Below are 13,118 nucleotides of genomic sequence, written 5' to 3' on the forward strand. Positions count from 1 at the left end.
TTTTTCTAGTTCTCTCATTTTTCACAGCAGTTATTTTACGCATTCACCACTCTCCTCACATCTCCAGCTTTCCACTTTCCTTCTCCCTCTCAGCAAATGACTTGGCATTTCATTGCACAGAGAAAATGGAAATCCTCAGATGAGCACTCCCACAATTTCTTGCCATAAGCATATTTACATCTGCACTCGTTCTGTTTTGTTTGTTTGTTCTTACTGTTTATAGTGGGAAGAGGCTTTCAAGGAGTGGAAAATCCTATGCCTTTAGAAAACAAGTGGATAGTAGGAAATAGGTGAAGCAGTAGGGTAAAGAGTATTCTGTGACTTGTAAGGCATTGATAAGAGCTACCTGAGGACATCCAAATTCAAGTTTTTAACACTCTGTATCAGCTGGAGAAAAGCCTGCCATGATGAGCGTGGCTGCTGGTCTAAGACAAGTCTTCGTAGTGAAGAAGATGGAGCCCACACCCTGAGCCTTCTTAGGGGCTTTACTGCCCTGCCCCCCGACCGTGCCCATTTTCTCCAGCATCAGTACCTCTTTTGCTATTCTTTCCCATCGATATTTAAACATGCCCAAGCTTGTTCCATCTTTTGAAACCTTCATTTATCTCTATTTTCTTCTCTATCTACTTCACTTTCTCCACTTTTAAACTAAAGAGAGAATTGCCTACAGTTCGGATGTTTGACAAATTTAGATTGGAGTCCTTACCACACTGTTCGTGAGCTCTGAGACTTTTATCCTCTCCAAGCCTTGTTTCCTCAACTGTGAAAATGAGAATAATACTTTGCTCAGTCATAAAGTTAAGTATTAAGCAAGAGAATGTGTGTATAATAACACCAAAAAGGACATATTGTGTATTCAGATATATTTGCTTTAGCCCCTGGCAGTCTACTTTCTGTCCCCATCCCTGAAGAGTTAATGGATTTGTTTGTGGGTTTTTTCTCAGTAGTAATTAGTACCCCTGACAGTCTTGTCTCCTCAAAGTAGCTCTTCTACGGTTGTCCCCGCCACACGCCCCTGGTTCACCCTCCGTTTCTGTGAATACTCCCTCAGGTTCCTAGGGCTCTTTGTCCTTTCCTCACCCTTTAAATGTTTATATTCCTCAGGAGTCTGTCTCAGTCTTTGTGCAATTATTAAGGTTGAGCTATCAATTTGGCTATAATCTCCCTAGTAGCCAAAGCAAAGGAAAAGCACTGTGACGATATTAATTTATAGTTCATGATCATTTACTATGTGCTAAGCATTTTTATAAGCACTTTTCATGTATTACTTGATATAATCTTCACAACAACTCTACAGGGTAGATGAGGTAGATTAGGACAATGAAGTGCTGAGACATAAATGTGCTCGAAGTGTTACTGCAGGTAATTCAGTTCTGGACAGTTGAATTCTGGAGCTTTCCGTCCTAACTATAACACTATACACTCTCCCAAAACAGTTACATGATTAGTAGTGTTTAGAAGGGTAAAAGCATTCTTCAGGGGAGCTAAAGCATCTTCTGGGACTTAGGTCTGAAATGACGTGTGTGATGATTCTTTGGGGAGATGATAGAGTATCCTCAGCTATGATCCTCTAATAAATACCATGTAGTAACATTTCATTCTCATGGAGAACATCAGTGCAGAAGAACATAGTATATACCAAAGCAAAGCACAGCCAGTATAGTTTTTCCATTATTACATTTTTCAAACAGCCCTTTGATAGAGATTTGGGAGCTAACATTTCAAAGTCATGTCTAATAGTTTAAAGGGGACAAAAACAGTCTTACTCATCTTTGTATCTACAGTGTCTAGCCCAGGACCAGTCACTTAGAAATAGTTTGGTCAGTATTTGTGGACTGAATGTGACCACACTGAGCTCGTCAGCTCCTTAAAAAAGAACGACTTGGGACAGGATGTATTTCCGTGACAGGTTCTGGGGGTGGAGTTGATGATTGCTTGCAAGATCTGATGAGTTCAAAGTGGGAGAAGAAGTAGGGACTCCGTCTCTGTGTCCTGCTTCTCCTCCCCATTCCCATATTCATGCATTTCTTCACTGATTTATTGAAAAGTATTTCATTCTTACTGTATACCAAGTCCTGTGTAAAGTGATGGAGATCCAATGGTGAGCAAGACAAAGTCCCTGCCCTTGAGAAGTTTACACTCTGGTGTAAAAAAACGAATTTGATGATACACTAAGATCAGTACTCTAAAGGAGTATTGACAGTATTCAGCTATTCAGGCAGTGCGAACAGATTAGAGCAGGGGTCCCCAACCTCCGGGCCACGGACCGCTACCGGGCCATGGCTTGTTAGGAACTGGGCCGCACAGCTGGAGGTGAGCAGCAGGTGAGCAGGTGAGCAGGTGAAGTTCCATCTGCCGCTCCCCATCGCTCCCCATCACTCGCATTACTGCCTGAACCAACTGCCACCCCCCCGCCGCAGTCCATGGAAAAATTGTCTTCCACGAAACTGTTCCCTGCTTCCAAAAAGGTTGGGGACCGCTGGGTTAGAGGAAGCGTAGTGTGTTCAGAGAACCTCAGATCTTTATTAGGGTTGGAGGTGAAGTATGATTATGAGAAATGGTGAGAAACGAGGCTTGTAGTAAGGAGGGCCAGGTGTGCTTTTAAGGTTTTCACTTCTACCCCTCTTCCACATCTCTGCAGTCCTTTTCTACTAGTCTGATGAGTACCAGGAAGATCAATGTAGAACTGTGTTCCAAGTGCCACAAAACTCCTTTTTTTCCGAATACCACAACTGAAAATGCATGGTTAATCTCTTCAGTAACTATTTTTCATTGTGAATGTTTGATGTTCATGTGGCTCTTTGTCTCTCGTTGTAAACTCCTCAAGAACAGGGTCAGTGTTTTATTCATTTCTGTGTCTCTAGCATCTAATGGTAACTCCGTAAATGTTGAAAACGTCCTTAACATTAGTAGTCATTTTATGTATTATTCTATTAACCAAAGCATAGTTGGCCTATTTTTTCCATGAAAAACAGAGCTCAAGTTTTAAACAAATGAATTTACAAACTACTCAGTGAGTTTAAGATTACCTGTCTTTGAGTAGGGAAAAATTACTAAATAGAAAAATTGAGGATTTTTTAAAATTACAAGGATATGCACAGCTTAACAGAAGAATTCAGTACAGAATTTGATCAAGTATGTTTGGTTTGAAATGCTTTATTATTTTTATTTATAGACTTATGAGGAAGATCGCAGAAACTACTCTGAGCTTCAAATTAGATGTCAACGTTTGGCCTTAGAATTAGCAGACACAAAACAGTTAATTCAGCAAGGAGACTACCGTCAAGAGAACTACGGTAAAGTCAAGAGGTAAGTAGTTAAGATGGCTACAGTAGTTCTCATTTTTAGCATGCATCAGAGTCACTTGAATTCTTACCATCAGTGTCGTTAATTCTACTTTGTATCTTATTTTTTTCTGTCTCCATGGTTTTGCCTTTTCTAGAATGTCATATAGTTGGAATCATACCATATGGAACCTTTTCAGATTGGCTTCTTTGACTTAGTAATATACATTTAAGGTTCCTCCGTGTCTTTTCATGGCTTGATAGCTCATTTGAATAATGAATAAATTCTTTTGAATAATATTCATTGGACAATAATGTGCTATTGAATAATGAATAACATTCCATTGTCAAGATATACCACAGTTTATTTATCCATTCACCTATTGAAGGACATCTTGGTTGCTTCCAAGTTTTGGCAATTAGGAATAAGGCTGCTATAAATAGTCATGTGCCAGTTTTTTGTATGGACATAAATTTTCATCTCCTCTGGGTAAATACCAAGGAGCATGACCACACTTGTATTGTAAGACTATGTTTAGTTTTGTAAGAAACCACCAAACTGTCTGTCCCAAAGTGTCTGTACCATTTTGCATTTCCACCAGCAATAAATGAGAGCTCCTGTTGCTTCACTCCCTTGCCAGTATTTGTTATCAGTGTTCTGGATTTTGGCCATTCTAACAGGTGTGTAGTCATATCTCGTTGCTTTAATTTGCATTTCCCTGATGACATGATACAGAACATCTTTTCATGTACTTATTTGCCATCTGTATATCTTCTTTGGTGAGGTGTCTGTTAAAGGCTTTGGCTCATTTTTTAATTGGGTTGTTTGTTTTCTTACTGTTGAGTTTTAAGAGTTTTTTATATATTTTGGATAATAGTCCTTTATCAGATACGTCTTTGGCAAATATTTTCTTCCAGTCTGTGGCTTGTCTTCTTACTCTCTTGACATATACCTTATGTCTTCTTATTCTCTTGACATATATCTTATTCTTCATTGCACAGAAGCATGCGGTTTTCGCAGTTTGTTGGATTTAGATTGTATTTTTATATCAGTTGTTTTTATTTTATTTAGAAGTTGCTTTTGTCTTTTCAAATGTGATGCCTTAGAAGATAGGAACCCAGTGAAATCCTATGTGTGTAAATATTTTTGAAATCTTACTTGATTATTTTTAGTTTATGGCACCAATTTCAATACTTAGCAGTTTTATCTAAAGTTTTTTCAGCTATTCCTTTTTGACAAAAGGCACACATACTTTCAAAAAATAATACTTTCTGAGGATATGTTTCCCATTGTGCTGCTGCTAAGTAGCTATGGCAAATAATTTTCTTTTTGCTGGAATGTACTAATGAACCACCACTTAACTGTATGTCCCTAGGAAATCTTAACATTCTAAGCCAAAGTTTTGTCATCTCTGAGATGGTGCTAATACAATAACTGCACTATATAAATTAAGAAGGTCAAATAAAGTAATATTTATGAAAGTATATATATGCATGTGTATATATACAGAGATTATCCTAATTGTTCACTGCTGTATCTACCTGCACCTAAAATAATTCTTGAACTAAAGTAGTCACTCAGTGAGTGTTTGTTAATTGAATGAATGCTTTATAAATTGTAAAACACCATAAGGAAATTTGCAAGGATGTGGGGGATATAACATTGGTGCTCCTACTCCCAGCATGACTGACATGCATTATGTATTATTATGTATGTACTGTTATGTCAAAATACAGTGATTGTTGGAGCTTGAAATCCATGATAGCTATACTATTGGGCTTTCGAAGAAAGCTAGATTTCAAAAGAATCATTTCAAAATGAAGTAGGTTGTGATGGTAAGATGATACTTTGAGTTGGTGTTTTGATGTCCTCTCTGCCACTATAAATCTATAACAATAATAAGTAAAATTTGAAAGGAGAAAACTGAAAGGCATAGTCATCAGAATAATCCAGGGTGGCCATGAATGAAGGGTAAACAAACCAAGATGCGTCATGAGTTGATAATTCTTGCAGGTGAGTGATGAAAGTGGAGGTGGGGAGGTGTCTCATTTTAGCATCTCTCTTAATGTATGTTTTATTTTCTATAATGAAAACTTAGGAAATAAAAACATAATAAGCATCATCATGTGCTAGAAATGGAACAGAAAAACAACCAAGCAAGAGTGGCCCAAACTGTGAATCCTTTGGTTCACTCAGTAGAAAGAATGGATTTTTAAAAAATGGTCTGGTCACAAACATATAAGATAAACTGGGGGAAAAAAATCACTTTTATGTCCTTGATAAATTCTCACAAAGGTGCAAAAGAAAACAGATATATGGATGTTAACTGCATCATTATTAGAAAGAATTCAAATGCTTTTCAACAGCAGCATGGAAAATAGATTGTGATTTATTTTTCTAATGTAATTCTACATAACAATTAAAATCATTAAATTAGATCTGAATGTGTATATGGATAAGTCAAACACATAATATTAAATTTTAAAAAGCAAAATGCATGTGCCCATCTTTCTTTCTTTCTTTCTTTTTTTTCTTTCCCCCCCAAAGCAGGCAGTTCCTTGACTTTCTGGCATAACAGAAAGTTCTCAGGTTTGTTTTGTAATTTCGTTGCCTCAGCCCTTTCTTTAAGGAGTCTTGGTTCCTTTTAGTGGAGAATGCTATTCAGAAATTAAGATTTGGGTCCTGGTCATTGCTACATTGAACGTTATTTCTAGGCCCTTTCAGTAGGCAGAGGCGCAATGAAGAGGCAAGTGAGAGGATGGCTTAACATGCTATGGATAAGATCGTACCGATACTTCTAATTCCAATTCAACACCACAATAGCTAGTTTCAAGGGGCTCCAACTGGCCAAATAGGTACAACTTGAATATCAAAATGAATATTAACAATAATGAGTTACAATCCATTGAACAGAATAAGAGTCCTTGAGTGTGTGCTAGTAAATAAAGAGGATCTTCACAGTAGAATGCCAACCAATAAATACATGTGCTTATTGGAATTACTGTTTTGTAACCTCATAATACTGTTTGATTCAAAAGTCATCATTGGAAGCTAAAGCCACTGGGTAAAAGTATATTAGAGAACAGAATGTTAAAATATGTCCCATAGCAAATTTGGGTGAATATCTCTTCCTTTCAGATGTCACTGAAAGTGTGTAGAAGCAATTATCCAGTTATTTTATAGGACTCAATAAACTGTGAAATGTTGTAAAAGAAAAAAATTCCCACAGATTACTTATTAATTGCAAAGGGCAAAAAGATACCTTTATAGTTGAGAACTTCGACAGATACCACCTTAAGCAAATGATCAAAGTTATTGTCACCAATCATGAGATTAAGTGACATCATCTCAGTACATCTTTATTTGATGTACTGAGGACACATGATCTCTTCTGTAATATTCCTGCCCAAAGTGCTTAATCTAAATCTAGTCATAGAAAAACATCAGACAAATGACAGTTGAGCAACATTCTATAAAGTTGGCCTGTGCGCTACAAAAGGTCAATGTCTTGAAAGACAAAGGAAGGGAGAATCTTAACCACTGGACCGCCAGGGAAGTCCCGATGATTATATTCTGATTACATAAGAGAATATCTTTAACCTTTGGAAATTCACACCAAATTATTTAGGGATAAAGGGACCTAATGTCTGCGTATGACAAATAGTTGAGGGGGAAAAAATGCGCATGTAGAATTGTGTGCGTGTGTGTAGACGTGTATACCTGTATATGTGTGTGTATTTTTATATATATGAATTCATATATATATATTTATTCACATATATGAACAACAGAGAGGGAGAGAATAAATATGACAAAGTAATATTTAGTAAATATTACAAATATGACAAAATGTTAACAATTGGTGAGTAAAAGTATGTAAAAAAACATATGATATGGAAATTCATCATTGTATCTAGGGGATGATATTGGAACAGTGAGAAAATATAGGGAACTTCAGCTTTACTCATAGTGTTCTATCTTTTTAAAAAACAGAACAAAACTTTAATGCAAATATAGACAAATGTAACTGTCGTCAGCGGTGGATAGCAAGTTCATGAGTATTTTGCTGTATCATGCTTTATAATCTTTTTTTTACATTAAAAAATCATAGCAAAAGTCCTTACTTTATGAGAATAAAAACATTTGTATGTAAAGGCATAAAATACTTAAAGTAACATTACCAAAATATTAATATTGCTAGTCATCTTTAGTTAGTGGGTTTATGGGTGATTGTTATTTTTCAACTTGTGCTTTGCTCAGGTATAATTATAATACTTTGTTAAGCAGAAGAAATCTTAGAAGTCATCTTTCTAAATGAGTTATTGAAAATCTAATGAAAAGAAAAACAATTCTTAATAGCTCTCTCCATGGAAACACCAGGGGAGTAGATGAAATCAAGTGCAAAGGAACTGATTCTCACTGCAGAGAACAAGTTAAGAATTAGCAAATCTATTTCTCTGCTCATTTTTTAAGATACCTGTTTGTAGGTTTGGTCCAATTCTTGGTTTTGCTGTGTTGGGGAAAGAGCTGGTCTGAAAATGGAAATTAGAATCTCTGGGTAATCATAAACAATTTGTGAATGAAATAATCACAAGAATGCCTGCCTGTGTATCATCTATGCAATCTGAGTGATGATTTAAGGCCTTTTTTAGCCTAACAACTGAAAGCCTAGAGCCATGTTTTAAATTCTTTAAAAGTTTTGGCTTCAAGATTAGATTGAAGATGATTAATGAAAAGATACCAGAGTGTACCTTAGAAAATTTTATTATTTACTTTGCTGATTAGTGTAGCTTACATATTTATTTTTTGAAGATAATAAATTCATGTTTATGTATCTGAACAAGGTCTTGAACAGAGTCCCTTCTAAATTTGAAAAGCAGATACTTTATCGTTCATGGAATGACACTGAAGTATCTCTGTTCAGTTTCCTGAAACATAATCGATGTTTTTAAAATGTTCGTTATAAAAACAGACGTAGAATTTACATACGTGTTTGAGTTTTATTTTAGTAAAAATAAATAAATGTATTTGAATTTTATAGTGAGCGTGATGCACTTGAACAGGAAGTAACTGACTTAAGGAGAAAACATGAAACACTTGAAGGCTCTCACATAATTCAAGCTAAAGAAAGAAGTGAATTATCAAAAGAGGTAAGCTTATAGAGTCACTTGTATTTTATCGTACCATGATTGTGGACACAGCCCAGGGCAGAATTGTGAGAGGGACATTTTTTTTCCTTTCTGATGTAATTGCTAGAAAGAAGGGATTTTTTAGTAGCTCTGTTTATATGAAAATTTTCATGGTAAGAATTAGCCCTCTTTATATGTTGGACAAAAGCACAAATGAAAGAAAATAACTCAGTAAGCCTTGAAAAGTAAGATGACATTGCTCTGGACACTGTCTGTCTCTGCGTGTGTGTAGGTAGGCACCTTACAGCATACTGTTACTTTACTGCAAAAGGATAAAGAATATCTCAACCGCCAAAACATGGAGCTTAGTGTTCGCTGTGCCCATGAAGAGGATCGTCTTGAAAGACTTCAAACTCAACTTGAAGAAACCAAAAAGGCTAGAGAAGAGATGTATGAAAAGTACGTAACATCAAGGTAAGATTTACATTATTTTCCATATCGATAGATATAAATTAACACCAGCTTCTTTGAGGGAACTCTTGGCTTTGGGGAAGAATAGCGATTTTTTGGTAAGGTCTATAGGATGATATTAAGATAATCGTTCATTTTGTTTCCTCATAAGTTACTCATATTCTAATTGATTTTTTTCTTAAGATACTTTGTTTTTTTTCCAACAACCAAAAGCCTATTTCTTTTAGGTGGGGATATATACACTGTAACTATTTTTATTTATTTTTTCTTACGATATAACCTTTTTAATTCCCAGTGACTAAGGTCTCTACATAAGTGTTTTATGGAAGTATATAAATATCTTTATAGAAGTATATTTTTGAAGAAAATGTAATTGTGTGGAACCTGACTAAGCTGACCTTTTCTTGACTGTGTGAAACATAAAAGAATAAGGAGACAGCATTGAGTACGGGTTTAAGATACAGGCTCTGGAATCAGACTCCTGCATTTCAATCCTGTCTTCTCTCTTCAAGTAGATGAATAAGCTATTCCTTTATAGCCTTTATAATCCTTGAATTATTTATTCTTAATAACATTTTTCCCAGCTTGTGGTATTTTTCTTCAGTTTGTGCTTCTGCTAATACCCTGTGTAACGCTTTGTGACTTTGCTAAGAGGTCACAGTGGCTATGGTTGTTGTGCTTAGAAGGAAAGGTTTTGTAAAGAGTACATTCGGGTCATTTTTTTTAAGATTAATTGTCTCCCAATATGCACCACATCAGATCATTGTTTCTAAATGAAGGACCTTCCATAATGCATTAGTTTTCAAGTCTCTTGCCATATGCGTTAAATTAGTAAAATATTTTTGAAGATGAATAATTATTCAACATGAGTGAACATTTTATATAGTAATTAAGCCTTTAGGGTGATATGTTTAAAAGAAAATCTTAGATGGAACTAGTTTGGAATGGTATTTTTAAGAATTTTAAAGCTTTATATCTAAACTGTGTTTTTCAAGTAATATTGTATGTAGAGCATATTTGACATAAGATATTAAAATATTACATGAAGGGCAAAGACCTATTTCTTTTACAAACAAAAAAAATGGATATTCCTTTTGACTCTTTGCAGAGACCATTATAAAACAGAATATGAAAATAAACTACGTGATGAACTGGAACAAATCAGATTGAAAACTAATCAAGAAATTGATCAACTTCGAAGTGCCTCCAGGGAAATGTATGAACGGGAAAACAGGTAAAAAAAAAAACCAAGAATTTTATGTGATATTTTATTGCTCTTTGTTTGAAGCTTATAGTTTTATTGAAGTTAAACTTTAGTTCATGACATAATGTCTTTTTTTAATACATTAAAGAAAATTTGTCATAAATCTAAATCTAAGTATAATGGAATATTAAAGTTCTAAGGTCTTTGATAACTAGCTTAGAACAGGGTTTATCAGATGTTAGGCCTGTTTATTCTGGTATTCCTATTATCTTTTTATTACCCTGTTAGCTTTTCCTTTTGCCTTTACCTTAGTTCAGATTAAGGACAGAAATGAAAAGGAAATTAGAGAGTACTAAGAGATACCAGTAGTTCTTCCTGTAATATGCCAGTGATTTCTCCAGGAAGTTTTTAGAAGCTGGAATAATAATATGAAGTATTGCTTATGCCTCATATAGCTGCTGGTCCTAAAGACATGTTAGATAATCTTTAAGAAGGATCAGTTTTATTCATGCAGTTACTTTTAGAACAGCATATATTAGGTTTTCTTAGTGATTGGCAGCATTAAGGGAAAACTAAATGCTACTTATTTCAATAGCAGTTATTTTTATATACCATCATTATGGTTCATATGGCTTTTCAAAGTTGATGTTTTAGAGGGAAACTTTTTTGAAATGGACTTAATTGTCATACTAGTTCATCAGCACTGACTTGAGTGTATGCTATTATCTTTGCCAACAAGCAAGACTTTAAATCAGACTAAGGCTGATATTAGACAAGGTTACATCTGAGCTCTAAGAACAATGAATTTACTTATTTAGCAAATATTTATTAAGGTCCACCATGTTCTGGATACCTGTCAGATGCCATAGATACAGTGGTGACCTCTGCCTTCACAAAGCTGGTAGTCTAATGGAGAAATAGAGAAACAATGATCAAACGTATGATGATAATGGAGCAAATGGCAAGATACACAGGATGAGACCACATAGACTCAAGGTGTATCTAACTCAGCCCTGGGAGGAATCAGGGAAGACTACGTGGAGGGAGAAGTACGCATGCTAACACCTGCACGATGACTAAGAGTAAGACTGTCAGTTATGGGAGGGAAGGGAATTAGGGGAGTTAATGCACACCCTGGAGGCAAGACAAAATGAAGTTTTTTGAACAAATAGAATAATTCAGTATGGTTAGACCATAGACCAAGAGGCAGCAAGTTGTAAGAGATGAAACAGAAGAGGGAAACAGGACCAAATCATGCATTTGAGCCATTGTCTAAGACCATGAACAATTGAAAGATTTGGGGAATATGCATGATATGATCTAATTTTATATAAAAAGACCATTCTGTGATGTGGAGGATAGACTGGAAGAGTATAATGCTATAGACAAAGAGGCCACTTTTAGAGGTTGTTTCCCTTATCAAGACGGATAGCAAAGATGGAACTGGATTAGTAGCAGTAGAGACAGGGGGAAGTGGGCCAGATTGGAAGAGTGCTCAGGAGATGGAACTAACCTAACTAAATAGCCAGGAGGATTCATTGGCTAGATTGGATTGGGGTGTGAGAAGTTATGGATGTCACCAAGTTCTTGATGGGGCAGCTGCGGGGATAGTGATGCAGTTTTTAAAGCATTAGAAAAAGACACAGCTTTAATTGGGAAACATGACAAATTTAATTTAGTTTCATTAAGTCTGTGTGACATATGCAAATAGAAAAGTTGACTATATAAGGTCTGACTCTCAGGAGAAAGATCTAGACATGAGCTAGACCTGTGGCATAGGTGATACTACTATTTTGTTTTACAAATAAGTACTTATAGTCCTGTGGCTCAATTCTGTTATGGATTTTATAATAAAGGCTTTTATTGGCCAACTTAATAACCTTAAAATTTATGGGATTGTTTCTATGGTAACGTGTGATTACTTCCAAACAATTCACATAGCCACATAAACCTTGGTATGTAATCATTTTGAGAATGCACTGATTTTTTAGTTTTTGTTGTTGCCGTTATTGTTTTATTTTTTAAAAACTCCTTTAAAATGCATCCCCTGGTAACATAAATTGATGTAAACTAGCCCCTTCTCTCTCAGATGATTGGTAGGGGTAGGTTGAGAAACAGACGACAGAACCATTTCTGGAAGCAGGGAAGCTGAAGACAGGTTTCCTTTTCCCCTGTGTTGTTCTGACTCCATAGCCACGTCAAAGTGGATACCACCTAGTCAGGGAATTCCTGGGACTGGGGCTACTGCCCTGGAAACCCCAGCCAGCCCCCGGATCCAGAATGACTCCATGGATATTGAAGCTAGGGTGGATGGTTGCCACCAGGTGGTGCCAAACTGCAGCCCAGGCCCAAAGACATTTGAATTGCACAGGACTTCTAGCCAGCTGTATGTAGTATAGGCTCACCTTTATCCTTGTATTAACCTTACAATAATCCAACCCTGTGCTTTATGTGGCTGAATCTTTTTTAATCCCAGTTTCTTCATTCTGGCAGGATTTAACTATAGTTAGAGCTTACGTTCCACTGGTCTTTCACAAGGTAAAAATAAGTTGCAAATTATTTCTTTTGAAATCTTACAACTTAAAATAACTAAAGAAAGGATTTTAGTATTCCTTGTTATGAAACATGAGATTCAGAAAACACAAGTGTACACATTTAGATATTTTTGTGTCTGAGCAAATTAATCGTGTGCTTTGGACTTAGACGTTTAATTGTGTCAATTTTATTTTATCAAAGTATGCTGTTACAATATGAATTTAAATGGATAAAGTACTTACACTGGCATATTTGTACTTAGTCTCCTTGCCTCTTGGCCAATAAATATTTTTAGGAGAAAGTTAAATAATAAGATTAGAGAAATATGTTTTGCCTTTGGTTTGCTTTCTATACATTGGGGGATATTAAGAGAGTACCTTTTTAAAGACTTAAATATAAGACACGACACCATAAAACTCCTAGAAGGGAACATAGGCATAACATTCTCTGACATAAATCATAGCAATGTTTTCTTTGGTCAGTCTCCCAAGTCA

The 13,118-nt window shown here is 35.7% G+C and overlaps 1 protein-coding gene across 3 annotated transcripts in view; it reads left to right on the forward strand.

Annotated features, from left to right (window-relative positions):
- PIBF1 (progesterone immunomodulatory binding factor 1) overlaps positions 1 to 13,118 on the forward strand; it is a 201,443-nt gene that overhangs the window by 33,708 nt on the left and 154,617 nt on the right. For 2 of the 3 annotated variants that reach the window (XM_036832007.1, XM_036832009.1), the window contains exons 6-9: positions 3,176 to 3,309; positions 8,327 to 8,435; positions 8,707 to 8,888; positions 9,994 to 10,119. In XM_036832007.1, the coding sequence (XP_036687902.1) occupies positions 3,176 to 3,309; positions 8,327 to 8,435; positions 8,707 to 8,888; positions 9,994 to 10,119 (551 nt within the window). The remainder of the gene's footprint in view (positions 1 to 3,175; positions 3,310 to 8,326; positions 8,436 to 8,706; positions 8,889 to 9,993; positions 10,120 to 13,118) is intronic. The other variant, XM_036832010.1, reaches the window with a different exon arrangement.

The sequence above is a fragment of the Balaenoptera musculus genome, chromosome 18 (genome assembly GCF_009873245.2).
Source record: "Balaenoptera musculus isolate JJ_BM4_2016_0621 chromosome 18, mBalMus1.pri.v3, whole genome shotgun sequence".
NCBI lineage: Eukaryota > Metazoa > Chordata > Mammalia > Artiodactyla > Balaenopteridae > Balaenoptera > Balaenoptera musculus.